The sequence below is a fragment of the Aythya ferina genome (genome assembly GCF_964211825.1).
Source record: "Aythya ferina genome assembly, chromosome: 2".
In the NCBI taxonomy this organism is placed as follows: Eukaryota; Metazoa; Chordata; class Aves; order Anseriformes; family Anatidae; genus Aythya; species Aythya ferina.
Window position 1 is genome coordinate 123,603,023 of NC_140297.1, and position 27,257 is coordinate 123,630,279.

At 38.1% G+C, this 27,257-nt stretch overlaps 1 protein-coding gene across 1 annotated transcript; it reads left to right on the plus strand.

Moving 5' to 3' along the window:
• Positions 1–285: 285 nt before the first annotated feature.
• On the plus strand, positions 286–22,519 carry YTHDF3 (YTH N6-methyladenosine RNA binding protein F3). The gene is made up of 5 exons (XM_084512038.1): positions 286–606; positions 2,347–2,371; positions 7,583–7,668; positions 8,855–10,447; positions 21,556–22,519. Exons 1-5 carry the CDS (start codon positions 583–585, stop codon positions 21,577–21,579), a joined length of 1,752 nt encoding a protein of 583 aa, XP_084368164.1. The 5' UTR covers positions 286–582; the 3' UTR covers positions 21,580–22,519.
• The last annotated feature ends 4,738 nt before the right edge of the window (positions 22,520–27,257 follow it).

The window sequence follows — 27,257 nt, forward strand, 5'->3', positions numbered from 1 at the left end:
ACGTGAACCGCCACAACTGGTTGCTCCCCGCGCATGCGCCCTGTTCCCCACCCCCCCCGGTCTGCAGATGCGCAGTAGCGCGCAGCCCATCACCATTAACTCTCCCCAGCTGTCCCCGCCGAGCATGCGCACCGCAAGGCTCCAGGCGGGCACGGAGGCGCCCTGCGCATGCGCACTGCCCCCTCCCGGGCACCATTTAAGCCGCTGGCAGCGCACCGCCGCTCCCCTCCCCTCCCTCCCCGCCCCCCCACGTGACATGGGGGCGGGGCCGGGGAGGGAAAGGTCAGCGGCGCCGCCGGCGGAGGGGGAGCGGAAGGTCAGGGCGCCGCCGAGCGGAAGTGGGAGCCGGAGCCCGTCCGCCATTGTGGGCAAGCGGAGCCCGGAGCGGCGGCAGCAGCAGCAGCGGGGGGGGGAAGCGGCGCTGCGACCGGCCGGCCGGCTGCCTGCCTCCTGCGGCGACAACCCGGCGGAGGGCGAGGACGACGACGAGGAGGAGGCGGAGGAGGAGGAGGGAGGCGGGCGGCGTGCGAGCGAGCACTCGAGGCCCAGGCGGAGCGAGGGGATCGCGGCTCCCCGTGAAGAATGTCAGCCACCAGCGTCGACCAGGTACCGGCCCCCCCTCACCCCCCCCCGGCGCCGGGGCGGCGGCCGCCTCCCTCCCGGCTCGCCCCGGCCGCCATGGGCTTGCCCGTGCTGCTGGGCCGCTCCGGCGGCCCCTATTTATAGCCGCCCATCCGCCCCGCTCCGCCTCCCCCGGCCCGCCGGGCCCCGCTGCCCGCCGGCTTTGTGTGCCCGGGCGCCTCCGTGCCGCCCTCCCGGCCTTTTGGGGCTGCTGCCGCCGCATCCCCGCTCTCCACGCCTTCTCTCCTCTCCCTCCTCACCCACCTTTCCTCCCCGCGGGCCTCGCCGCTTTCTCTTCCTTCCCCCGCGGCCTCCGCGCCTTCCACCCGCTCTCCGCCGTTCCTTCCCTGTCGCTGCGCTGCGATCCTTCCCGGGCCTTGCGAGGTTGTTGTTTTTTTTTTTTTTTATTATTATTTCTAACTAATCTCTGCTAGGCCTCTGCTGCTCTTCGTTTCTCGGTGCGTGCTTTTCTGCTTCCTCCTCGGGCCTCTGCCACTCCCCAAAAGTTTTCTCCCCGCAGCCTCCTTCCCTCTTTTATTTTTCCTCGTGTGCCTGTAGCGTTTTGCTGCTTTTGTCCCTCTGCATGCTCTCCGGTTTCCTTTTATGCACTTATTTCTAGCTCAGTGGTCTCTTAGCTTTTCATTGCTCCCCTCGCTTCTGCGGGGGCTGCTGCTTCTCGACTTTCTTTTAGTTTCACGTCTCTTGTTGATCCTTGCGTGCCTGGATGAGATATATCAGAAAAGAAGATATAGCTGGGGCTTTTAATGTTACAGATGTTTTTTTTCTCGTCTGAGGAGAGGGGAGTGACTAACCAATGCAGCTTTAGATGGAGCTGTGTTAAACAGGCACCTAACCCTGAGACAGATGCATGTGAAAGCAAGATGGAGGTGGTTATCTCTAACCTACCCTAAACTTTCAAACCAGTAAATACTGAGTCTGTCAGGACTAAAAATTGCTAGTGATGGCGCCAGGAGATCAACTCATGCTTAATTGTACATATATGAGGAGATGAATTAAACTCTCAGGGTTGGTAGTTGTTTCTGTCTTTAAGCTGTTTTATTTTGCTGTAGAGGAATTAAGGATACTGTAATTTGTACTGTTACAGTGATTCTTAGTGCATGACAGATTAACAGTGTTTTGTAATGACTAATCCTGGAAAAAAAAAATTCTCCTTAAGGTATTTCCGTGTGTGAAAGTGTAGAGACTTAATGTAATTGCCTAAATGAGGAATGCGCAGCTTGTAGTTCAGCTTGCAGTATTACCGTGTATTTTTATATACTTCTGTATATCTAAAAGGCAAGACATGGTAGGTTTTTTCTCTGATAAATAACCGTAAGTCAATTCTAAAGATGATGTATCATAATGAAGTTCTAGCACTGGCAGTAATCTTAAGCTAACTTTCTCTGTTTCAGTTTATGCTATGTTTATTGCTTATGCTTCTCAAGGAGGGGCAATCAAAATTCATTTCATTGCATTTCCACCACCGGTTAAGCTTCACATGCTATAAAAGACTGTAGAATACTTTAATGGTTTTCTGTGAAATTCTTTCAATTTTAAAACGATTCTGTTGGGTTTGTGTTTCAGCATGTTTTTATAGTAGTTTGAATTGATGCTTAAATTGAAAACAACAGAACTAGCAAAAAAAATTGAGATATCCTGAAGTAAACATCTGAGGATTCTAACAGAACTTTTCTGTTTTGCTTCCCCCTCCCCTTTCCTATACAGAGACCTAAAGGACAGGGAAATAAAGGTAAGTTGATTCCTTGTAATTTTGTGTAAGTCTCTTATCTTGTTGTTTGTGAAGGTTAATGTGTCCTGAGACAATTATGGGAAGAGAATGCAGCTATAGGATGTCTTATTTCAGAGCAAGATGACAGGAAATGGTGTGCCAAATATTATTTCCCAGCATTTTTACTATTGCACAATGGCACATCAATTTAAAATGTTTTATTTTGCAGATAAAGATTAATGTCACGAGTAAGCAGATAACATAGCTATTTATTTTTAGCTGATATGTGATATGTCTGTATAATCTCTTTAACAGTATACCTTGGGTCTTTCTGTAGAGTGAATAGAATCAGTTTACTAGAATCATCAGGAAGAGTCTTTGAACAGCTTCCTCAGCTTGAGAGACAAGAGCCACGTGACTATTTAGTTACTCATATCTGTGAGCAAAACAGATCACCCTTATTTTCAGAAAATTTCTTGGCTTTTCATGTTAGTATTAGTCAGTCAAGAATTTTTCCTTCGTTTTTCTAGGCCCTTTGCTTTTCTTTTTCAGATTTCTGTCAACATCTTAGTTTTTAAATACCATACTCATTGGGGTTTCTTCCCTCCCACAGAAACAAACAGCTAACTACTTAATATTCTTCCCTCAAAAATACTTGGCAAGTCTGTCCTAGACAGCATCTCAGATTATATCTTACAATTTATTTCTGGTCTGGGATTTATCTTTGATCTCAAAATTTATTTGGGATTTATTTTTATTTAATCAGTCCACTTGTGCCCGTTTATATTTTTTACCTGCTCAGTAAGCTGGGCTGTAGAATAATACGCAAACAGCTACCTGCATGATGTATTCAATATGCTTGTTATTTCTGTCTGCAGAAAAGAACCATTTTTTTGCCCATGCTGTTCATTACCTGAACTAATCTAATTGTTCTCAGTGAACTGTCATTTAATGTTATCCACAGTTTACTTATTCTGCTGCCTTGTCTGTGTGCAGATTATCTGCTGCTTATTGTATATGTCACTCATGTGTTGACAAGTGGATCCTGAATCTTGTTGAATTTGGTCTGTTCCCTTTTAATTGTGACAAGCATTCAGAGAAAAATGAACCTGTTTGCCTCCTCAGGCCTTTTCAGTTTGGTCATGCTCTCATGTTCTCTCATATTCTAATATTTATGGAGCTTTTAACTCTTTCTGTGTCTCTAAAACAGTTCTGTTTGTCTTCCATGTTGCTCTTAAATGAGAAGAAAAGTCAGTTCTGTCTTAGCAAGTAGCTTGTGGCTTCCTGTTCTTTGAATTACACTGTTTCGTTTTCTGAGGTTATTAAGATGCATCTATTAGAGAATCTTATAAGTAGTTTTTTTGAACTGTACTCCATATATATGAATTGAGAGTGGAAGTATTAATAAGCATCTCTGTTTTGGATGCTGTTTTTGCAGTTTGTTCAATAAGGAAAACAAGTCAACTTTACTAACTAATGTTAGCATTTTTTTGTGCTGTAATTTGTAAATACTTCAGAATGTCTATCAAAATACAGCTCATAAATTCCTAAATAAAAATGTTTTTGCATTTTTTTTTAAATTTGCATTTTTGTGGAGTGCATCCTGTTAAATAATGTGTATATATATGTAGGCTGCTGGTGAGAATATGACCTCAATGAAAGTTGTAGTGAAACAAACCAATAATCAGCTCAATTCTGGTGAAATATACATTAAAGCAAATAGCATATGAATCTGACTTATGATTTAGCCTTAGATTAAAGGGCTAGGAGATTGAAGATGGTGGCACAGGGTAGCACAAATAGTTGTCTTTGCATCAGCGACTCATTCAAGAGGATGTATGTCAGTAGCATAAATCCTTACTGTCCATCCACATGTTAGCAGACAGTAATCTTTTTCAGGTGTCACGATATAGTCCCAGCTTAAAGGGGCTTTGAGGGAAGATGTGATTAGTCTGAGTCAACAGACTAAATTTGATTCTATGCATAAGAATCATGATGCTGAAAAGGATGGTGAAAAGGTTACTGTTTGCATGGGCTGATAGAGCATATGAGAGATTTAGAACAGGCAGTTGAATGGGTGTATGCATGTAAATAGAAAGTATTTATCATATTGAAATAAAAATACTAAGCCTGCAAATGATAGAAGTAGCTGATTTGTATTGTCTAGTAAAATGTTGTTAATGCTTTGTTCTAGTTAATTATAAGTTGGTGTAATGTGCTTTTTTCCTTTGACCAGAATGTGTGGGATTGAAGTTGCAGGGTGTAGAACAGTACTATCAATCTCTTGGATGTTAATTCCAGTATTTCAGAAACTTAAACCAGTAAATTATCTTATCTTGAAAGTTCTCTTACTCTGTTTGTCAAATGCTGTAGTGTTGACATGAAACATCAGAAATGATAACAACCAAATGATGTCTTAAGATGGGGGTGATAGGGACCTGGTGTTCCCCAAGCTCCCTCTTTCCCTTTCTGTTGTTCATGCCAGTGTATCACACCTATGATAGAGAAGTGCTGACTTCTGTTTACATATATATGTATATATATCTTTTTTGGTTTTGTAGGAGGTTTAAACATAGGATTAGGTTTAAAGCAGGAATGAAATGTTACCTGTTTATTTTAGGCCTCATTCTCCACATTAATCAAGGTATAATGGCTGCTTCTAAGGAAAATTTTATTCTTATGCCTTTGGCCATCATTTGCGCTTTTTGCAAGTGGTTATTCAAAGGATAGTGGCAGCTAAAAGAGCATAAGCTTTAAGTTCCTTTATTTGATTAGATGTTTCTTCACAACGTTTAATTACATCGTATGTTTTCACAGTGTTTGCGGAAGCATACAGTATTTTCAGGGTTGGATTGATACAGATATTTTTAGTAACTGTAGATTAGTTTCCATTAGTGTTTTTCATTGCTGCCCTGTTCAGTTGGAACACTTAGTGTGAGGTTTGGGGTATAAGGCATGCATCTTAATCTGTTTGCTCTTGTTAAATCTGTGTGTGGGCTACGTTCTTCATGATTAACATGTTATGTAAAGTTAGAATGGAAAGCCAAAGAAACACTTCTAGTCATGCCATTTCACTGGGGAATGTATACATTTAATAGTAAAGATGGCAGTGTGGAAATATTTTGTCTCTGACTTAAGATCTCAATACAGAATGAATAAGAAAGGAAATAAGTTTACAATAGCATTCTGTTATGTGTCATGGCTGACCAAAAATAATTCTAAGTTATCTTTAGATACCTCTGAAACAAACATGGCAGATGCTAAAAAGAGATTAATTTTGATAAGGTTCCAGTCTAGACATGCTTGTACATCCCTTTATTTGTGGCTGCATGCCTTCAAGACACTTCTCCCTCCATTTACTTTTCTATTAGAAGAAAATAGTGTTTGAAAATTTTCCTGTCCATACTAATTGGTTAAGAATAAGCAATGAATATGGTGTGGAGAAAAGACTTTGAGGATCATCCTCTGGTGTGACTGGGCCAAACATAAAAAGGAATACAGTGTTCCAGCTCATTAGTGTGTTTCCATTGTGTTTAAATTTGGGATGATTAATGACCAGAACTGAAACTCCTTATTTATGGGGAAAACAAAATAAAACACTAATATTAACTTCAGTTGTTACTTAATTTATAAGTATTTTTATATCTTGTTTTAATAATGCTCATTATTGCTGGTCATAATTGGCTGCAGCTAGCATACATACACACTGTGCCAGTTTGTAGCAATTGAAGTGTCAAGTGTTCTAACTTTTAAAACCCCAGGGAGATGCACAAGATGCAAGTTGCTTCCCTCCTCCCCAGGTATTTGCTTTGGAACAAATCTTTTATTGTTCTGTGTTAAATTATGATTTTTCAGCTCTTGTTACTGCTGTCTGAAATTAATATATTTTTCCAGAATTCTGGTTATTTCTTACGATCGTCTATTCCATTGTTATTTTTCATCTAGTTTAATTCCCTGAGGATAGTTTGTTTTAGAGTTACTGAAATCAAATGTGAAAAAATTAGGAAGTGATATGGTCCAAGTACTGCTTGGTTTGCAGTGTGAACTTTGGGGGAGGGAGGAGCACAACCAAGCAACAAAGCCTTCTCTAAAAAACTGGCTACAACAAAGCTGAAAGTTTAGTTATGTGGTTGTATATACTTCTCAGAAGCTTTTGCTAGAAGAGGGAAACAGGAGTCAACTCATAACTCGGATTTGCCATCTGTCAGAAAATCTCCTGGAACTTCTGCTGTCATGGATTCATAGTGTACCTTATTGATTACTCTAAAACTTGTTTTCACTGAAGCTACTAATAAAAACAACAAAAAAGGCATTCAGAAAAGCAGACACTTCTTTTTGAGAAGAAGTTCTTTATCTTCTCAGATTGAAGTTGTATAATTTCAAATCAGCAGCCTCCTCATTTAAGTGCCTGTTCTGCTTTGCACCATGGGAAACAGTGGAGTTTAGTAGAAATTTGTGCAATTTGACTTTGTTTAAATAATAGCTTGGGAGGGGGAGTTGAGAGATGCTTCAAATAATTTGGGAGCTGCAAAATCCCAGGTAGGTGTAATGCCTTAGATGAAATTAAAAGTAATAAAAGGCTAAGAAGAGCAGGTAGGTAGAGATTCCAGTGTGAAGTGGCACATAAGGATTGTAATCACCCTTGGGGACTTCAGCTATTGCGTACATCTTGTCTTGTCCCCTATGAACTCTAGAGATGCTGCTAATTTAGTATAGTATAATAGTTATGTAGCAATTACAAAATTAAACAGCTGGAATAGCTCTTCCCAGTTGTCTTGGTGGGTTACTGACTTTATTCTTGGCAAGAGAAAGGTGCATGTTGCAACTTTCCCTGAACCTATTGAATGTGTGGTCGGGTTGGTCTGTATATATGCACTTGGTCTGGTACTTCTGGAAACGCTGGATTTATTGCCCATGCAAATAAGGTGTGACTGTAGTTTTTTTGTCTGTGGAGTTCAGGAAAATTCCTCTTTCAGGAAGGAGGAAACTCCACAGACAGGAATAGTCTGTTCTGGTTGCAGTCTTTCCAGGCCTCTCCTGAGATGTAATCGGGGGACTTAAAAACAAAACAAACTATTTTCTTTAAATTGGCAATGTGGTATTTAATGATAATATATTCAGTCTCAAAGCATAAGTAGAGGTATTTCAGTGCACAGGTGATTAAGAAGTGTTACCTAGATTGAAAGTGTGATAGATTTCCAGAGAGTATACCTAATACAGATTTACTTTTAGTTTCAGTACAAAACGGTTCGATTCATCAAAAGGATGCAGTAAATGATGATGATTTTGAGCCATATCTAAGTAGTCAGACAAATCAGGTAAGTGAATATTACTTTCTTGAATTTAACTGTGCAACTCGGTGGACTTCCAGACCTAATTTGATGCTTCTTAGCATTACTTGTCTGAGTACCTGTTGAAATATAATTTTCTATCTTATATCTTAAACAGGTAAAGTTGTCTTAAATTCTGGAAAAGATTCAGTTGAAAAGCATGCTCTGATATCTCCTGATCTTGTATTCTGACTTCAGAAAGATCCAATTACAAGAAGCTTAAAATAAAACAAACCCAAATATCAAAGTGAAAGCCCACACCTTAAATTTACAATGAATTCATCATATTTTAGATTAAGTTCAAAACAACAGTTTAATTGGCTCTGAGAAAATACTAACTGCATGGACATGATTTCCTTTGACATTGGTAGGAGGAATAGTATCTTCTAGTTGATGGCATAATAGATTGAAGTTTAATATTACTATGGCTTGGTATAACACTTCTGCCAGAAAGCTAATGACTTGTTTTCAGAGCTGGGAGTTGTCTCTGTAGTTAGAAGTTAATATTCATTAAGTTAACTTTATATGTTGTGATGGCCATGAGAGATGGGAAAGGACAACTTATTAAAAGGCTTTTGAGAATTTTTCCTGCTTTCCCACTTAATCAAATAGTGTGATATTAAGGAGGTATGATAATGTTTGTGCCATATTTTTTCCAAAACAACATCAGAAGTTACATGGGGGTAGTCTTTCAAGTGTCTTGGTACTTTCTCACATAAAGAAATAACTGTTTTGATTTCCAGCAAATCTTGATATTTGAGTTTAGCCAGTAAACTTTGTTCTGCTAGACCACAAATTATACTTAACGGAAAGCTTATGGTTTGAGTATTGTTCCTCCTGGAACAAATAGACATCCTTACATCCTTTCTGCCATCATGTTCCTGCAGCTGTCTCCTATTAAAAGTGTGAAATCTGACCAAAAAATAGCAAAACTTTAAATCCTAGTTGCAGATATGCTTCTCTGCTTATGAAACTACTGTTATGACTCTGTTTTTAAAATGGTTTGTGGAAAAAATGGCCAATTCTAACAGGTATTCGTGTTTGTTACCTGTGAGGAGTGGTGAAAGTATAATTTCATTCATATAATCGTTAAAAACATTTGGATGGTATTAGAGATTTTTTTGGCTTGTGGATGTAGTCTATATTGCTGATCTTTTGTTTTGTTCTCTTGCAGAGTAACAGCTATCCACCAATGTCAGACCCATATATGCCTAGTTATTATGCTCCATCCATTGGATTTCCGTACTCTTTAGGCGAAGCAGCATGGTCAACTGCAGGTGACCCTCCAATGCCATACTTGACAACTTATGGACAGATGAGTAATGGTGAACACCATTACATACCCGATGGTGTATTTAGTCAACCTGGGGCATTAGGAAATACCCCTCCGTTTCTTGGGCAGCATGGATTTAATTTTTTTCCTGGGAATGCAGACTTCTCTACATGGGGGACGAGTGGATCTCAGGGACAATCAACGCAAAGCTCTGCTTACAGCAGCAGCTATGGCTATCCACCTAGTTCTCTTGGGAGAGCCATAGCAGATGGACAGGCTGGATTTGGCAGCGATACTCTGAGCAAGGTGCCTGGTATTAGCAGCATTGAGCAAGGCATGACTGGACTGAAAATTGGTGGAGATATGACGGCTGCTGTAACAAAAACTGTAGGTTCAGCTCTGAGCAGTACAGGTATGACAAGCATTGCAGCCAACAGCGTGCCCCCAGTTAGCAGTTCAGCACCTAAACCAACCTCATGGGCTGCCATTGCAAGGAAGCCTGCTAAACCTCAGCCAAAACTCAAGCCTAAAGGTAATGTGGGCATTGGGGGCCCTGCTGTACCACCCCCACCTATAAAACACAACATGAATATTGGAACTTGGGATGACAAAGGGTCAGTGGTAAAAGCACCCCCAGCCCAACCAGTACTGCCTCCTCAGACTATAATCCAGCAGCCTCAGCCATTAATTCAACCACCACCACTGGTGCAAAGCCAACTGCCTCAACAGCAGCCTCAGCCACAGCAACCACAACAGCAACAAGGACCTCAGCAGCAGGCCCAGCCTCACCAGTTGCAGCAGCAACAGCTGCAAAACCGCTGGGTAGCGCCTCGTAATAGGGGGGTGGGCTTCAGCCAGAACAACGGAGCTGGTACTGAAAACTTTGGTTTAGGTGTTGTATCCGTCAGCTCCTCACCTTCTGGTGTGGAAGTGCACCCAGTGCTGGAGAAACTAAAGGCCATAAACAACTACAATCCCAAAGACTTCGATTGGAACCTGAAGAATGGACGTGTGTTTATAATCAAAAGTTATTCAGAGGACGATATTCATCGCTCCATTAAGTACTCTATCTGGTGTAGTACTGAACATGGTAATAAGCGCTTGGATGCTGCTTACCGTTCCTTGAATGGAAAAGGCCCACTCTATTTACTCTTCAGCGTGAATGGCAGTGGACACTTTTGTGGAGTGGCTGAGATGAAGTCTGTTGTGGACTACAATGCATATGCTGGTGTCTGGTCTCAGGATAAGTGGAAGGGCAAGTTTGATGTCAAATGGATCTTTGTCAAAGACGTTCCCAATAACCAACTGCGGCATATTCGCTTGGAAAACAATGACAACAAACCAGTTACCAATTCGAGGGACACTCAAGAAGTACCCCTAGAAAAAGCCAAGCAAGTGCTTAAAATAATTGCTACTTTCAAGCATACCACCTCAATCTTTGATGACTTTGCACATTATGAAAAGCGTCAAGAGGAGGAGGAAGCCATGCGTAGGGTAAGAAATCAGTATTATAGTAGCTCTCCTGTTTTTCCTACTTTTGGTAAGCTTGTTATTTCATATGACTGAAATCTCTGTGAGAGTGTTGAATCAGAAAGTGGTGCTTTCCCCCCCCTAAAGTGTATATACTTGATGTAACTACCTATTAATGAAAAGATTTAAGTTCTTATATCTGCGTTAACACAACAACAGTTACGTATTTAACCACAATACTAATGTGGGCATTAGCTGACTTCAGATGTGTTTTACTTTACAAAGTAAACAAAACCCAAATTGAGTGTATTGACTGAAGTTTTCTAGTTTAGATTTTTACTTTTTCTGGATGTCATTTGAAATGTGAAATTGCAAAAAGTTTAACAAAATATTTCAGTTCAGGTTGCTTTAGCAAAATTTTAACAGCAAGATTACTGTGAAAAAGATCTTCCTCCTGATTTAATTTGTATTTAAGTTTGTGAAATGTGATATACAGTGATTTTGTACAGTGTCAGAATTATTTTTTGGACAGTGGTGATAGTGCAATTAAAAAGTTAATTTCTGTGAAAATAATAAATCTGTAGAGAAAATAAATGATAAATCTGTAGAGAAAACTAGTTTTGGAGGTCAGTATTTGAGAAAAATGGGGAAGAGAAAAAAGCATTTAAGTTAAATTACTTTTAGTACTTGTTTGTTTTGCGTACTCCCCCTCTACTAAAAACACTTCTATTCGCTATTGGCCTCAATATTCACTTTCACTGTATTTTCTTTCCAGGCTTGCTAGTAACAGTAAATACATGACTTGTCTCATGGTGAGAAGCATTTCAGGGATCTGGAACTATTGTACTAGTTTGGTGTGCAAGTACTCAGAAGTGAGAATTTGCATTACTGGGGTTTGGTGGTAGTACTTTCTGTTCATCCATTGCACCACCTACTGAACAAAACCCCAAAACTCTAGGGGTTTTGCTAATTAGGAAACTTGTGGTCTGTAAAGTGCTGTATTTGTTTTCATTTGAAACTGTCACCATTCTGGCTGTGTTACCTGCTCCACTATCTCCTTACTTCTGTTAGGTTTCTGATAGTGTCTAGTGATTCTAGCCCTTGAACATACCTAATCCTTCAACATATGTTTGGCATCTCCTCTAGACTGGTGTCATGTATGCCCAAATTCAACTTCGTAGTTTTATTGCACAACTCTGCAATAAATTATGTTAGAGGTTTTTTATTTGGAGGCAGGATGAATATCTGCGTGGGTAATGCCTTTTAAATATATGTATTTTTTTCCTTTTTAAAAACAGAGTTGCCCTAAATCAGTATTGTTGCTTCTGTGCCATCTTGATGATAGGAGATTGGGCCACATTCATATCTAATATACTATGTATGGGGAAAACTGATTTTTTTTCGGGCTTTAATACAACATTATTGGTAATGTTTCAGAAGGATTATAGTGTTTCTCTATGGCCTTCCTGTTTCTTATATTTCTGATTATTTAAGACACTTTCACACATACCTTGGCTGCTTCAAAAGCTGATACTTCTGTGAAAGAACTTGTCAAAGGAGTCATAATTCAGACATGCCCTAGCAGCTGCTTTATTTGTGGTTTTGGTTCCTCTGCAGTAGCTAAAAGCCATGAAATGTAATTGGGGACAGGGGGAGGGAGCGTGGGTTTTGTAGTGTTTCTGTGTATGATAAACTTAAAAATCAAATTACTAAACTCAGCATTTAGTGGGTCTCTAGATGACAATGAGGTTATGTATATTTTGTGTAATAAAGGAACATTGCTATTTCCTGTAATCTTCTTGGTGAAGCATGCATTATCCATATGACTCAAGTAGTGAGCTCTGCTTTTCTCTGCTGAAACAGCTGCCTTTCCCAGCACTAATGAGAACAAACATACTTGCCCTGATACTTGCACAGGAGGCATTGATTCTTCTCCAGCATTGTACAACTTGTTTTTGTGACCAATTCTTAAACAAATAATGACTTTAGTGCTGGATATCTAGTGAGATTTCTTCTGTTGATGGATTTAAGACATGCCTTGAGCAAATTAGTATGTACTTAAAATGTATGAAGTCCAAATTAAACTAATGCTCACTGAGATGATTTTCATTCTCTTACATGTGAGTGTTGATTTAAAATGTCTAGGCTTCTTGTTCTGTTATGACACAGTATATAAACAACTTATCCCCAACTTGTAAACGTACAGTTAACTCCTTCATGATTCAGACATAGCTCAGAAATAATTACTTACTATTGTAAGCTCTGTTTTATGGTTAATTGAGTAATCCTTTACCTAGTGCTATCTAGGTTTTTATGGAGCTATATATAAATTAGTGCACTTTCTACTGCCAGTAAAACTGTATATTCTGTGTATAAAATGCTTTCTGTGGCAGCTGTGGGGATCATTTTGATTCTAGTGTTTGTTATGAAAAATGTGCTAATGGCTCTTAATAAAATATTAAGTGCATCAGACAGCAGTAGTCGCGTGTTCCTTCAAGTTCAGTTAATATTTTGTTGTTAAATAGGTGGTAAAAAAAATTTGAATCCATCACTGATCTAAACATAACAGCATGTGATTTATGGATTTAATTTACTTTATAACTGTTCATCATTCCAGCTAACTTATTTTAAAATAATTGGTTGTAAAAGTTTAATCTTAACAGCTCAGGGGAATCAATAATTAATTTCCAATATGACCTATCAGTATATTTTATTAAAATAGGACAATATACTTGTAAAAGTGCAGTGAATAGTCTGATGAACATTAAACTTGCTTAACTTTGCCATTTGATAAAGGTTACTTCCAAATGATCGTGAATAATGATTTCAAGTCTAAATATTAGAGCTGGAGTGTGTACTGTTATTTGATGTGACCCTGCTGTAGGTAGTGTTCCCAAAAGTGGGATTGGAAACTAATTTGTGCAGTAATCATTCACAGTTTTTGTATGGCTCAAGTTAGTGTCCTGTTCGAAGTGTGCAAGTGCTGTAGTCCTAAGGAGCAAAGAAATCTTGCCCCTTTTTCACAAGGTCTGTTAATAGTACGTTGAAATCTGAAATTGCATTAGTCTGTAGTTTGAACTACTGTTTTGGGGTGTAAGTGTGCATAACTGCATTCAGATTGTTTAAAACTCTGTTGGATTGTCTTTCAACAGAAACCAGTTAGAAAAAGTTTTTTTTAAAGGAGCAGAAAAAAGACACAATTTAAGAGCGCATAATTGCAGTAGAAAAATAGCTTGCAAAAAAGCAGTATTTACTGATGATCAGGTGCATAACTATGTAGATATTAACATACTAATGTAGATGCTAACAAACTAACATGGATTTGACTAAAAGAAACAGAACAAAAACCAGTCAAATGATTGTTAATAGTCTTTATCACCCACAGGAGGTGGCTTATTAAACTACAACTATCTGTTGTCTGAGGACCTCTTGAATTCTGCTCTCTGTAGAATATGATGGAAACAAGGTCCTGGTCCCATGTAAATGTGGAATGCTGACACAGTAACTAACATGAAATTGTTGTCTTAATGTGATAGCACTGAAAATAGTTGATTGTTATCCATAGGGAAGGATAAAGGAAATGCAGTATGTTTGTATTTCTCTAATTTGCATCTGGATTTTTAACTTTTCAAGAAACTTTTAAATGGAAGGTCAAACATTTAAAATGTTAGCTTTTTCCTCTTGTACTACATATCTTGTAAGAGCGATGCAGATACAGCTGAACTTTGATTTAAGTGGATTCATTTCCTATTTTCTCCTTCATTCTGATACTAATGCAACTTCTGTTTCTCTGATATGTAACAGTGTAGTCTGAAATGACACAACTTATCTCCTTTCTACTCTAGGACATTGGTGTATTAATGCTTGATTAGATATTTCTTAAAAATATTTTGAAGAAGGGAAGTGAGAAATAATCCATTAAGAGGAAACTGACTCTTCCCTCCTCTGACCCATTCAATTACAATTTTGTAATGTCAAATTCTGATACAGACACAATCCTTGCACAAGTCAAGAAAAACAGGTAGTTGATGGACATTTTTAATGTAGTTAAATGCTATTTGTACTGTTTTGTAGTACTGCTTTCTGAACTTTGCATAGGTATGTCTAAAGGGCATTCAAAACAGTAAATGAAACAGTTTCTAGTATCTTGTGAGTGCTATATGCTTCTGTTGAGGTTTTAAAGGTAGTTATGATTTGCTTGAACTTACATACCTACAGTTTCTTTGTAAATCCAGTGATATTGCAGTTGTTAACTATTTTAAGAAAGAAAAACGCTCAGGAAGTGTTATCAAGATTTTTTTTGCTCCTTTTGATACTCATAAGATTAATGTGTACCCCTGGTCTTGGGAGAAGAGGATTGTTTGGAGCAAGATTAATTTACACATTGATACAGAAGTTTCATCCCATGATGACATGCATAGTTCCTGTATCTTCATTTGCTTCAGCATCTTCAGTCATTCGGAAGTACCTAAAAATGACCTACAAATTTTCTTGTAGATGTAGAGATTTAAAACATGTTTTCTGTGGATGTGGCTGAGATCGTTGCTTGTGTTTAGAATTTCTTACAGGATGGGGATGGTATAGAGAGGTCTGAGTATTAAGAAAAAGTGTCAGAGTGACTTAAATAAGAGTTTAGGTAGTGGTGTGCCTTCCTGTAGTAAGGAAAAAGGTGCTGCAGCAGAGAAGGTCCGGTATTGGACTGTTGAATGAAAAAGCTGGAATCTAAGCAAACTCACACGTGAGTTTAGAAAGAGACTTACGTGGATCTTCCTTTTTTCTTTTTTTTTGAAATTGCTGCCTGCAGGATGAAGACCGCAGAGTCCTTTTTACTGAGGGGAGTTAAATTCTGACTCTAGGACTGGAATGACCAGTTTCTCCTGTAATATAGGGACCCCTATTGGAAAAGCTAGGAATGTCAACCAAGTGGTTTACCGTAGTGTTCAGAGACCAGGTATTTTTCGAACCGAATTCTTTGATGTTCCTGAATATGAAGGTAGATCCTCAAAACAAGAATTTCAACTTGGAGTGTTATCTGTGTTAACTTTACTATTTCTAAATGCTGTGTCTAATCTTTTATAAGATAAAGGAACAATTCTAAATCCCTTCTTCCAGAGCAAAAGCAGAGCCCTGAGTATATGTTAGTAGCTGTTAAAAATAAAAATAAAAAAAATCATGCAGCAGCCTTTTGCTTCCTGCTGCATCTCCTCAGATCACTCAAAACAAATTGACTAGAACAGCAGTGCTTTTCCTGCTGTTTGCAGGAAGTGGGAAGAAATATGTCTGCATAAGGTAATCACAGCCTGCATGACTTTCTAAACTGTTTCAGCTGTATTTCATTGTTTCATGTCATGGATGGACTAGTTAGGAGAAAATCAAGCAGAGATTGCTAGTGGTGCTTTGCTGGAAAACCATGTCAGCTTAAAACCATACAAAGCTTATATCTAGCCAAGCTGTTTTGTACATTCAGTTAAACTAGGATTGTTGAAGTTTTATATAAATATTAATTGGCTTTAACCTTCAGAGACACTTATTTGTAATTATGAAATTATATTATTATGAAGTGTGTTTTTAATTGAAAGAAGAGCTGTTAGAGCCAAGTTATGTTTAAACACTTTTTCAGGGGTCTGATAGTGTTCTTAATAAACAGAAGTAGTATTGTATGCTTCTCTACTTAGGCTTATAGTTGGTTGTGAAAATGTAAACAAACTTGCATGTTAATTCCAGTTTCGTATGGAATATAATGAGAAACCAAGATTAAAAATGTTCACGGTTCCTTGAGGCAGACTGTAATTTGAGTTACACATCTGCAAAGATTGGTGAGGCTTAAGGAATGTCTGAGAAATTCTTCCCCAGTATATTTTGTAGACCCTGCATTGAATGTCATAACCCTTCCAGGGGTGCTCTAGATTCCCTAGCAGAGCAGTAAAGTAAGGGCTTGTTGTCTGTGGGCTTCTGAGTGGAAGTAACAGAGGTGTCAGTCATCTTTCTGCTCCTTTCACTGTGATTGTAACCATCAGTGGATGCAGTTTCTATGGATGCAGTTCTGAAAGCTATCAGTTGTCAGTCTTCAAATGTCAATATTGCACTGCCTTACGTTGTTAAATAGTAATGAGGAACGAGAAACTTGATTTTTTTTTTAAAAAACAACTTCTTAATGAGCTTGAAATGGCTGTATTGTTGCTAATTAACATCTGATATTCCAATGCGTACAGCACTGGAGGGAAGCATTTGCTACTGCTGGTTAGAATTGACCTATTCATCACTGAAAATATCCATCTGGGAAAACAAGGCTGGAAAGACTTTGCTAGCTCTAGTACAAGCATGATTTCTGCAGAGCCTTCCTTCGTGTTGTCATCACATGGTATCTTTAAACTAGTTAGGTTTCTTTCCCCACCTCTGCCTTCTGTGTTCATACCCTGCTCCTTAGTGTGCTGTGGAAATTCAGATACGGATTCAATTTTTAAGTATAACAAAATAATATGATCTGTCTGTTCCACTAACAGTGCTCTGCTCAAGTTCAAATGTATTTACCACTTCCATTTTAATTTTTCAGTTTTGCTGTTGCTAAGTGTTGCAGAGGTTGAAATAAAGTAAAATGCCATCAAAATTGATATGAAGAGTAGATAAGTTTTGTAGATTTTCTTAATATTTATATGCTAGAAAGCCTTATTTACTACCTGGACATGAAATCATCTGCAGCAGTGAGGTCTCAGGAGTATTAGTTCGTAGGGCTTACCAGGAGAAGGAATTGCTCTGGAGTTTTTAAAGCCTCATTTGACTTCCTTTGAGCTTGATTTTTAATTTGTGGCTTTTAGTTTCTATGTTGTCATCATCTCCCTTTTATTTCTTACTACATCTGCCACATAAGAAACTTTTGGGTCCATGTAATGCCTCTGGAAATCCTTTTCATCTGACCTTTTCCTCAAAGATTCCCAGAATTCACTAGAAGTACTACTCAGAAAAATGTATTTTATCTAGTTGTGAGGTAGTATCTGTCTTAAGAGATGAGTGAGAAGTCAAAAGGGACTCCTACTTGGCAAATTTTTAAAGTTTCGGTGAAGTACTTAGTTAACAGCTGATGACATTCTTGCTGTAAATGGGGTAAACTATTTTTAGTGTTTTTTGGTTTTCTCAGTAATGAGTTCTTCGTTGTGTTTCTGAAGCACTAAGGTCAATTTTTATGCTGTTACAGCTATAATGACAGACTGGGGTGCAATAAACTGCAGCTTCTGGCTGATGCCGTCAGTAAATGAGATTTCATGAACTTTGCTGTGGCTTCTCCTCACCACCTCTACAGCTGTCTGTTCTGCCTCTGCCAGGTGTTTCTGCCCACGCAGCAGAGCTGGCAGAGCACCTCACTTCAGAAATGCAGTCTGACATGTTAGCTTACTTTGCAGATGAACATGAAGATTAAATCAAAGTTTGCATCGAAGCAACTGAGATATGCCACACACTGGCTTCTGAAGCTGCTCTAAGAATGCTACATTTGACAGAGGGGCGAAGCAGACATCTTCAGGCATGAACGTTTTAAATGTTGCAGCAAGATGCACAAGTTCAGCAAAATTTTATTTTGCAAGTATAGCTGATTGTGCTGGAGGTGAGCGTGTGGGGAAGCTATCTGCAATTTGCTTGTGCAAGTTTGCAATCCTGAACAGATTTCAAAATGGGCACTTTCAGTAGTTGGGCTTGCACCTCCAACTACTATAAAAAAAGCACAAGCCCTTCTTTCAGGTCTACTCTCTGTCACCTTTTTTAAGCTTCAGTTTGTGGGACCCCGGGGGAAAAAAATGCAGCTGAGGACTGTAGCTTTTTGTTAGGTCATGACTTAAATTTTTGGTACTAAAAAATCAGTCTTTTTTATTTCTTTTTGGGGAACAAAATCAAAATCTAGAAACCAGTGTTATGCATCTTGGCAGTTTCTTTCAGATCAGAAAACATTTTGTTAGAAGGCTGAAATTTTGTTGGCACAGTGGTTGTTAAATGTGAGGATAAATTACACTGCAGTTGCTTTTCAGCCTGGGGTCATTCAATTAATGCACTGAATTTAGAGAACTGAAATTTTGAAATAAGTCAACCTAACAGTTAAGACCAGGTTGCTGCATTGCTCATTTTGTACCTTCATTTACTCTAGATTGAGGCATCTTCCTAATGCCTGAGCCTCTTTAGGTTCACCTTTATTTGGTTTTTCAGTTTGTGTAGCAAGTTGTTTGCCTGTGTGCAATCTGCTCACCACATGGTCTATAGCTAGCAGTTAGTGCTAACCAGCTGTTGCATTCCCACTTAGTTCTAATTCAAATGGCTAATTACTTTCCACTCCTGCTCATAAACTCCACCTAAAGCTGAATAACCTCACTTTGGCAAATTGTAAAGTGAAGCAGGCTGTGCTGGCCTTTGGCAGGCAACTTGAATTGACTAGAGAAGCTTTTTACCCTAGGATGCTGAGGAGAGATTTGGCAAAGATGGTGCTCATCTGAATGTACAGAATAACTAAGAGGTGCTTTGTGAAAGGGAAATGTGGTACAATCCAGACAGTACAGTGGAAATTTCCTCTGTGCTGATGGTGGAAAGCTGCTTGGGATATAAAGGCTTCTGTTATGTTAATAATCACTGGTTATGCAGAAAAAGGGGAATACTTTTTGAGATAGGAAGTGAAGCTGTTACTGAGTGATCTGACTTAGGGTTGGGGAGGGTTCTAGTTTGCTACTGAGCATAGTCTTGTTCTTGTATTTTGAAGAAATCAGGTTTTGTCTCAGTTCATTTTGCTGTCCGCAGTGCCAAATGTCACTGACACCAATATATCTGAAGAAGACAGTGTTTGCACACGTTGAAAAATGTCAGGTTTGTCGGTCTGCTTAAAGTGCTTAACTATACGTGTAGTAATGTAACCTTGAGACTACAGGAAAGGTGCATTGATTTTTCTTAAAGCCTTTTTTCCTCTCTGGAGTTCAAAATGGACTTAAAAATAGTAAAGCCTCCCTTATTTCACACACTGGAAGCAGGTAGTCAGGATATCATTCCCTTTCTGCAGTGAATTGTTATGAACTGAAGTGCATTTGATTCAGGGCTGTGTGAAATACAAGGCTGGTCAGCTTACTGTGCAGCACTTTAGGATGCAGAGAAGCTTTGTAGATGTTTTGAAGTGTTTACATCTGTCATACTTGCAAATGGATGGCAACTAATGGTATTACCTGTGTATAGATATCAATATTTTAAATACTGCTTCATTATTTAACATAGCAGTTTCATAGGCTACCACAGTACTGCAGTAGTGGTTTTCAGCACTTTGTGCAGTCCTTTCAGTTATGTCTGCTAATAGTACAGCAATAATCTAAGATGTACATGAGCAGGCTATTTTTGCATGCCTTACATGCATCGTGAGGCATGAGGCCAGTGATCATGTGCTTTTAGCCTGGAGATACACTCTTAACATACCAATTTATATTAATGACTGATAGCATCAATCTCACTTCAAAAACACTATGCAAATATTGGTCACTTGTCTCTGAACTAGGAAAAATACTGCAGAATAGTTGCAGATGCTGTTGTTTAAATATACTGAAGTTCTGTAGATTGTACAAGCTTAGTCACACAGCTGCTGAGATGGTGGGATTATTATTGTGACCAAGAACTTTGTGCAAGCCTTACTTTTTTTGTGTTCATCTTGAAGCAACTGTTCTTGAGGCAGGAGTCTGTCTTGGAGAAGACTAGAGCATCATCTCTACACTAATAACCAATTTAAGTGTCACATAGACTTTTCTTTCATTATAATGTCTTCTGGGAAGAATTTATTTGGGATTGCATGCTAACTTTTGCTTTTTCTAAATAGTTTCTGGCATAATAAAGTTTCAATATGATACCAGATAGTGGTTTTGAAATTGTTCAAATACCTCCTGGTTTATTTTGGTTTTCCTTGCTATGCTTGTTCCATTTATAACATACTGTGTAATGCAATAATAATATAAAACACAGCAAATTACTTCTGTTCTTTTAAATGGGGGAGAGAACCACATCTTCATGAAGGCATTTTAAAACATTTATGTAGCCTTCTCAGTTTTACATATTTTTTTATAAGAAAATGCTATTGGAAGAAAACTTCTTAGTTTCCTAAAGTCAAGCAATAGTGTCCTGCAGTCTAGTTAGAACGATACATAATGAAGAAAAGAATAAATATTTCATTGTTTTTTCCTATAAGTCATAATATGTAATTGTGTGTTTAACAAAGTAGAGAAAATTGGTGACAAAAGCATTGAAAAAGTTACTCCTATGTTAGTCTCGTAAAATAGAGGAACATTTTGTCCCTGTTAGAGATGCAGTTAGTATTTTAGACTTTAACTATAGAACTATAGTTCATTGTTTCTTTTATTACATATGATGTTTTATATTGTCTTCCTTTACATTAAAGGCTACACCTCATAATGCTGTGGCAGCTTGGTACTGAATATGAGCCTGATTCCAACTCAGGTGTTCCAACTCAGGCATGCATTCAAGTTTTTTTTCCCATCCTATTTGTAATGTTTTTGAATTTTATTGGTAAATACCTTTTTAACAAATGTATGAATGGCTTTTTAAATGTCTTTCACTTGCCCTCTCAACACTATGATGCATGGAGGTGGTGGTATTGGTGCAACTTGTTCCTTTACCTTTTGATCTTAAGCACATGGAAACATTTATTATAGTGGGCTTTGAATAAGGTACCTGGGAATATGATCCTCACTTTTCCAGGTATTTAGTGGACAGATATTTAAACTTAGAACATTTTTGACAAATTAAATAGAAGGTTTACCTCTTGTATTGTTTGTAGGTTCTTTGGATTCCTTAACCAGTTCACTTCGTGCAATATTTTATTGTCAGTCTTTTAAAAGTAATGTTACAAAACCTTTGGTTTTTGATAGCTGTTTTTGAGCATCTTTGTTTTAATTTGACCTATAGTTGTGTGCCTTATTTTGAAAAAGTTGACTTGAACGACATACTTCAGATTTCTGGAAAAAAAAAACACACTTTTTTCGTTTAAAGCTAGTTGCTTGATTTAAGAGAAATGACAATCAATGCCACTGCTCTAGTGAGAAGAAAGCAAATAAAGTTCATGTATGTGTATTAACATTATTTTTCTTTTTGTTTTTGCTTTCTTTCAGGAGAGGAATAGGAACAAACAATAACTATACGGAGATGTCCTGCTAGAATTACAACACTAATGATGTAGACTCTGGAAATGCCTAATATGTCTAAGAAGACGTTATTAAAGCTTTTTTCTGCTTAAGGTGACATCTTTGAACACTTTAACACAAAATTGACTCTTCTTGTAATGGTTCTCATCAGTGCATCTGCCCTTATACTCTCTCACCAAACACACTTGAGAACTGTACCTTCGTCAAGCACTTTCTGTCCTGAAGCTTTTACCAGTATCTGCTGTCTTTTGTATTTATGCATCCTAGCTAAGGCACAGGAGACCGAACGAATGCAAGGATTCATTAACTCTTTGAATTTGTTAAATACTAACATTTAACCATTAGAAGTGGTTCAATGATGTGAGATCCACATTGCTTCAACTTAATTTTTTTCTTTGTTGTAGTTTTTTTAATTGTCAGTTTTTAGCTATTCAACAGATTAAAAGCAAATCATGCCATATTTAGTCCTGGAGTAAAACTCAAGTCTAAATGTTCATGTGAAATTATTGTAGTAATCTTTTAATATGGCAAAGCAACTTTAAGCTGCAGTTTAGCCAAATGAAACGTAACATAAAATTATATTAGAATGACATTTCCCTTGTTTCAAACTGTTTGGTGTAAGAGAATATTAATATGCAGCTTGGTGGACACCACCAGTTAATGCACATTTCTTTTTTTTCTGTAACATGTATACTGAAAAAGTGCATTTGTCTGAGGAACTGTTTGTTTGCTACCACTCAATGAATCTCAGTTTTGAGTAAATGTACCTCAGTCTAAATCAGACTTTTTATGACCTTTATAACTACATTTAAAATCTTTAATTCCTATTTCTGGGTGTTTGCAAGCCTGACAGATTGCTATCATGAAAGTGAAAATTTACTCCTCTAGGTGATTCACTAGCTAAATAAACATAATTCTTGTTTAGCAAGCATATACTGTTTCTCAAATCTTTTGTTTCATTGTCCCAATGTTCAGCTATTTTTTCCCACATATTGAAAACATTTTGAAAGAAATACTCTGATCCATGGGGATGACATTTGTAGCCATTTTAGCAAGATTTTTTTGTTAGAACATTCGATAAGTTTTAGAATGCATATTAAAGTGATTAATGCTATACTAGCTTTTAACTTCTCAAAATTATGTCTTTTGTTTCAGTTTGTATAGCCATGCGCATTGTCTGCTGGAAGGGAATATTAGAAAAATGTTAAGCAGGTGTATTGACTGTACAAAATACTGAACAGCTTGTACCAAACTCCAGGGATAGCTTTCTCTTTTTAGAATGGCACTGTAGAAGTCAGATATGTTATAGCTTAAAATAGCAATACCACGTATTTGAACGTTTCATGTCTTAATGTCCAACACAGATGTTTATATTGTGTTTCGAGCCTTTCATTTATAGATTCTGGCAAACAAAGTTCTGAAGCTTAAGTTCTATAGCTTTGTTTTAAATATTGGCTATTTTGCTGGATTTTACTTTCTCTTTTTAAGCCCCTAGCTCTCTGACCTCGCATACAGAAAACCTTCAGTACATGCTATTTCTTGTTATTTAAAATACTATTTTATAATGAGGAGTAGCAGATATGAATTTTAATGTTTACTGCCTGGATTCTGGAAGCTCAAAATGGAAGCCACTCCCATGGTTTGGAGAAAAGCAATCTCACTTAAATGCAAATATGGTAAGGAAGGGAAAATTAAGTGCTTATTACCTGAGGAGACTAGGAGAGAAAGGTTGCAAGCCCTAAACCCTATGAAACATGGCTTGAGCCCCAAAATTTCTACTTCCATGTCTGTTTCTTGCTAACAGATTTTGTAGGTATTTGTTTCCCTCTATTGGTTGACCTATGGATTACTGCCTGTTACTCCAACTGTAGCTAATTATTTGAAGTAGCAAAAACCAATGCTGTAAGTTCAAAGAATGTAGTCCTTCTGATGATCTTTCAAGGGATCAGCATGTTTCTACTTCTTCGTTGCAAAAATATCTCCAGAAAATGCAAAGACATTTCCAGTTAAGAAAGCTGCTGTTAGTGAGGTATTCAGGAATTGATTGCATGTGCAACCTTAGTTTGCTTCCACTGCAGTACTCATATTTTTGCAGGCTTAAAGTATTTCCTGCTTTACTCCTTGCCTCTTTTACTCTATAGCATAAGCGTTGAGCTTTGATTGAATCAGGTTTAGTATAAAATGGGTTTGTCACTTTGCAGACTTGGAAAGCTTGGAAAATGAGAGAGGATTGTAAGAGAAGGAGGTGATCACATTTAGAAAGCTGTGACAGTTCTTGTGCTGTTCCAGAATTGTTAGCAATTCTACAAATAGAAGAGTTTCATTGCTGGTGGTATTAGTCATGTTGTGACCGACTTGCAGACTGCTGAGAGTTTAGTATGTGCAGCTGAAATGAAAAAGTTTTATGTGCATATAAAGTGCTGTAAAAATAGTGTATAATGTTGTAAAATCAGCTATGGAGTCCTGTACTGGTTAATGGACACTTGACACTTCTAGCCTTCAGCTTTCTTATGCACGAGTTATTTTCCTCCAGAAAGAAAAGGAATGGTGCTTAATATCTCAAATAAATGTAAAATACTTTTTTTGGGTCTGTTTTTTTCCACGCAGTGAAGCTGTCATAATGGCTGCTTGCTAAAGAAGGAGTTGCTAGAACCCTTTTTCTGTTCGTGATTCCACCTCCTTTGTGTCAGCATTGGTTTTCCTGTGATCCATTCTAAGCCAGCTAAACCAGCAGAAAACTTCTCAAACTGGGCAGTTCTGTGAGGTTGGCTGTTTACAAGGGAGGTGATGGGAGGAGGGAAGAATATAAGTTCTTTCAGGAGCACCGTTGCACAGGCTAAACTGCATTGTAACTATGCTTTCGAATTGGTGAACCATATATGCAGTAGTATTGTGAAAACTGCAGAGGAGAGGGCACCCTGAGGAAAAAAACACACCACCAGATGTCTTTTTCAGTGTAAGGTTTTTGTAGTGTACTGTAAAATAACTTACCACATGTTTAGTGATACCAGGAGGAGGGAAAAAATGCTGAGTATTTTCCATTTTGAGTACTTTTTCACTTTTTTTCACAGATTTGAGAAGTCAGAAATGTATAGGCAGGCCAAGCCTTTCAGCAATCAAGTGGGACAAATTAAAGTTTGAGCTTTGCTAATCCTTGAGTGTCTTGACTTTGTAATATCAGCATCTTTAACATAGGATATTTTTGGTATTTAACAAGAAATAGCTTCTGTCAGTTGAATGCTCAGGTTGCTGGCTGATGCAAAACATGGGTGCAACTTTATTTTTGGGATATTTGGATTGGGAAAACTTCAATATTTACAACTAGGTAAAATTCACTGTTTTCATGTCTTTTGCTTTACCAGGCTTAATTTATCAAATACCTTCTTTCTTTATATCATCTTGCTCTTTTTTTCTATGATACACCAGCAGTTTCATAACACTCTACAAAGTTGAGATGCAAAAGCCCCTTGCCAAAATGATATTGATCAAAGACAAATCTGTCACACCAAATACGGTAAGCTTTTGGTCAGGTGCAAAAAACTGGGTATTTAGGAGGACTTATATTAAATATTTTTCATTGAGTCAAAGTTCTGTTTTGAACTGTTTTGTTCTGTAGTGTACAAGGGTATCCACACAAAATATTCTTCTAAAAAATTGATGTACAATCATCAGTACATGTTTCATAGAACCAATTAGATTGGAAGGGAAGTTAAAGATCATCTAATTCCAACCCCTCTGCCATGGGCAGGGACCACCTACCACCAGACCAGGTTGCCCAAAGCCCTATCTAACTTGGCCCTGAACACCTCCAAGGATGGGGCATCCACAGCTTCTCTGGCCAACCTGTTCCAGGGCATCACCACCCTCACAGTAAAGAATTTATTCTAAATAACTAAATCTATTCTCCTTTAGTTTAAAACCATTACTCCTTGTCCTATTACTGCATTCACTGACAAAGAGTCCCTGCTCAGCTTTCCTGTAGGAGTTCCTCTGGGTACTGGAAGGCTGCAATGAGGTTTCCCCATAGCCTTCTCTTCTCCAGGCTGAACAACCCCAGCTCTCTTAGCTTTCCTTCATAGGAGAGGTGCTCCAGCCCTTCAGTCCGATGTGAAACTGGCAATTTAAGTGAAAACAATGAAGTGACAGTATTTTTAATTCTGTAAGTATCAGTTATCTTTATTTTGGCCCTATTGCAGCTAAGTTTTCAATACTACTGGTAGTTCTTTCACCAGAAGATACCTAAATACTTCAGGTGATTCGCACACTGTTGAAATCCTCTGTGGACTGTTTGAATTTTCTACTGCACTATTTTTTAACTTAATTCCAGGTATTCAAATACAAATTACGCTTCATGAAGAAATGGCCTTCATGTGACTTCCAGTCATTTAACCTTATTTTTGCTACCATTTTGTGTTACAGAAATATGTACCTGTTTTCAATGTCTCGTATTCTTTTGACAGGTGAAAATCCATATAATTTACTGATAAAATTAAGAGATTGAATAGAAAAAAATCTTCTCTTAGTTGCAGCAAAATCTGGTTTAAACTTTGGTTTTATGTACATTAGAGTACAGTAACATAGATGAGATTTTTTGGCATGAGAATTGACAATTTGATCTTAATCTCTTTGAAAGCTTCAGCAAAAGTAACCTGTTCACATCCTTATTTTCAGTCTGGCATGTCCACCACAGTTTGGTGTGGGAGAGGAGACTTTGAGTTGTAGGATTTGTAAGTAAGTTTGGCCACACTTAATACTACAGAATTAGTGTACAACTGACATGTTTTCATCAAAGCATCTGTACTGTTTATTCTACTTTATGTACTTGATAAAGTACATCTTAATATTATGAATATGGGCCTTTCAGTACAGGACGTTAAATCTGTCCAGGTTTTTGATGATATTTTTCTTCCCATAATCCTGAAACATATGCTCAGTGTCCAGGGATCTGTAAGCCCAATATTAATAATAATGCATACAACACTTGTTATTAATGTACCCTTCTATGCATAATGTTTCTATTACCTGCTCTTATCTGACTGTGTCTTTCCTCAGAAGTGGGTATCTGACAAAGAAAGACATGAGTTGGATTTTTTTTTTTTTGTCCAATCAGTTTACCTCTGTATTTCACAACAAACTGTTTGCCATAGTGCAAGTAGAGCACGAATGGGTTGGTCTTCTAATACCACTGATTTCCCTTTCTGGATGGAGGAAATTTGTGACAGTTCAATTTGTCTTGGTCTGTTTCAGCCTGTTTGCCACAGGAATTGGCAGTGTAAATAGAGGAGCATGGGTTTAAGAACTCAATGAATTGAGTCTCTCACGTGGTTTAGGCCAATCTTTTTAACCTTATTCTACAGTGTTTTCTTTCAGAATGTGGAGGTGCATCGTTCCTTTGGAATTTTAATGGGCATAGTTATTTACATGCAAGGATCTGCTTTAGGTGTTCCTCTGATATTTGGTGGTGGTGATGACTGAAGTGTTAACAGTGAGTTTAAAAGCTGTTTGCATATCCTGTGTGCATTTACTCTTGTCATCTTAGTACTGACTTAACTTCCTTTGCCTGTAAGATTAGTTCATAACACTTGAAGAACTTTTTTTCTTTAGTTTCATCCACTCAGACTGTAACATTTCAACTGCCTGCAGAAGTTTATGTGCATCTCGAGAATGAA

Coding starts and splice junctions, on each gene's coding strand:
- YTHDF3 (XM_084512038.1), top strand. CDS start 583: ATGTCAGCCACCAGCGTCGACCAG. Junction 607..2,346: donor CAGCCACCAGCGTCGACCAG/GTACCGGCCCCC, acceptor TTTCCTATACAG/AGACCTAAAGGACAGGGAAA. Junction 2,372..7,582: donor TAAAGGACAGGGAAATAAAG/GTAAGTTGATTC, acceptor ATTTACTTTTAG/TTTCAGTACAAAACGGTTCG.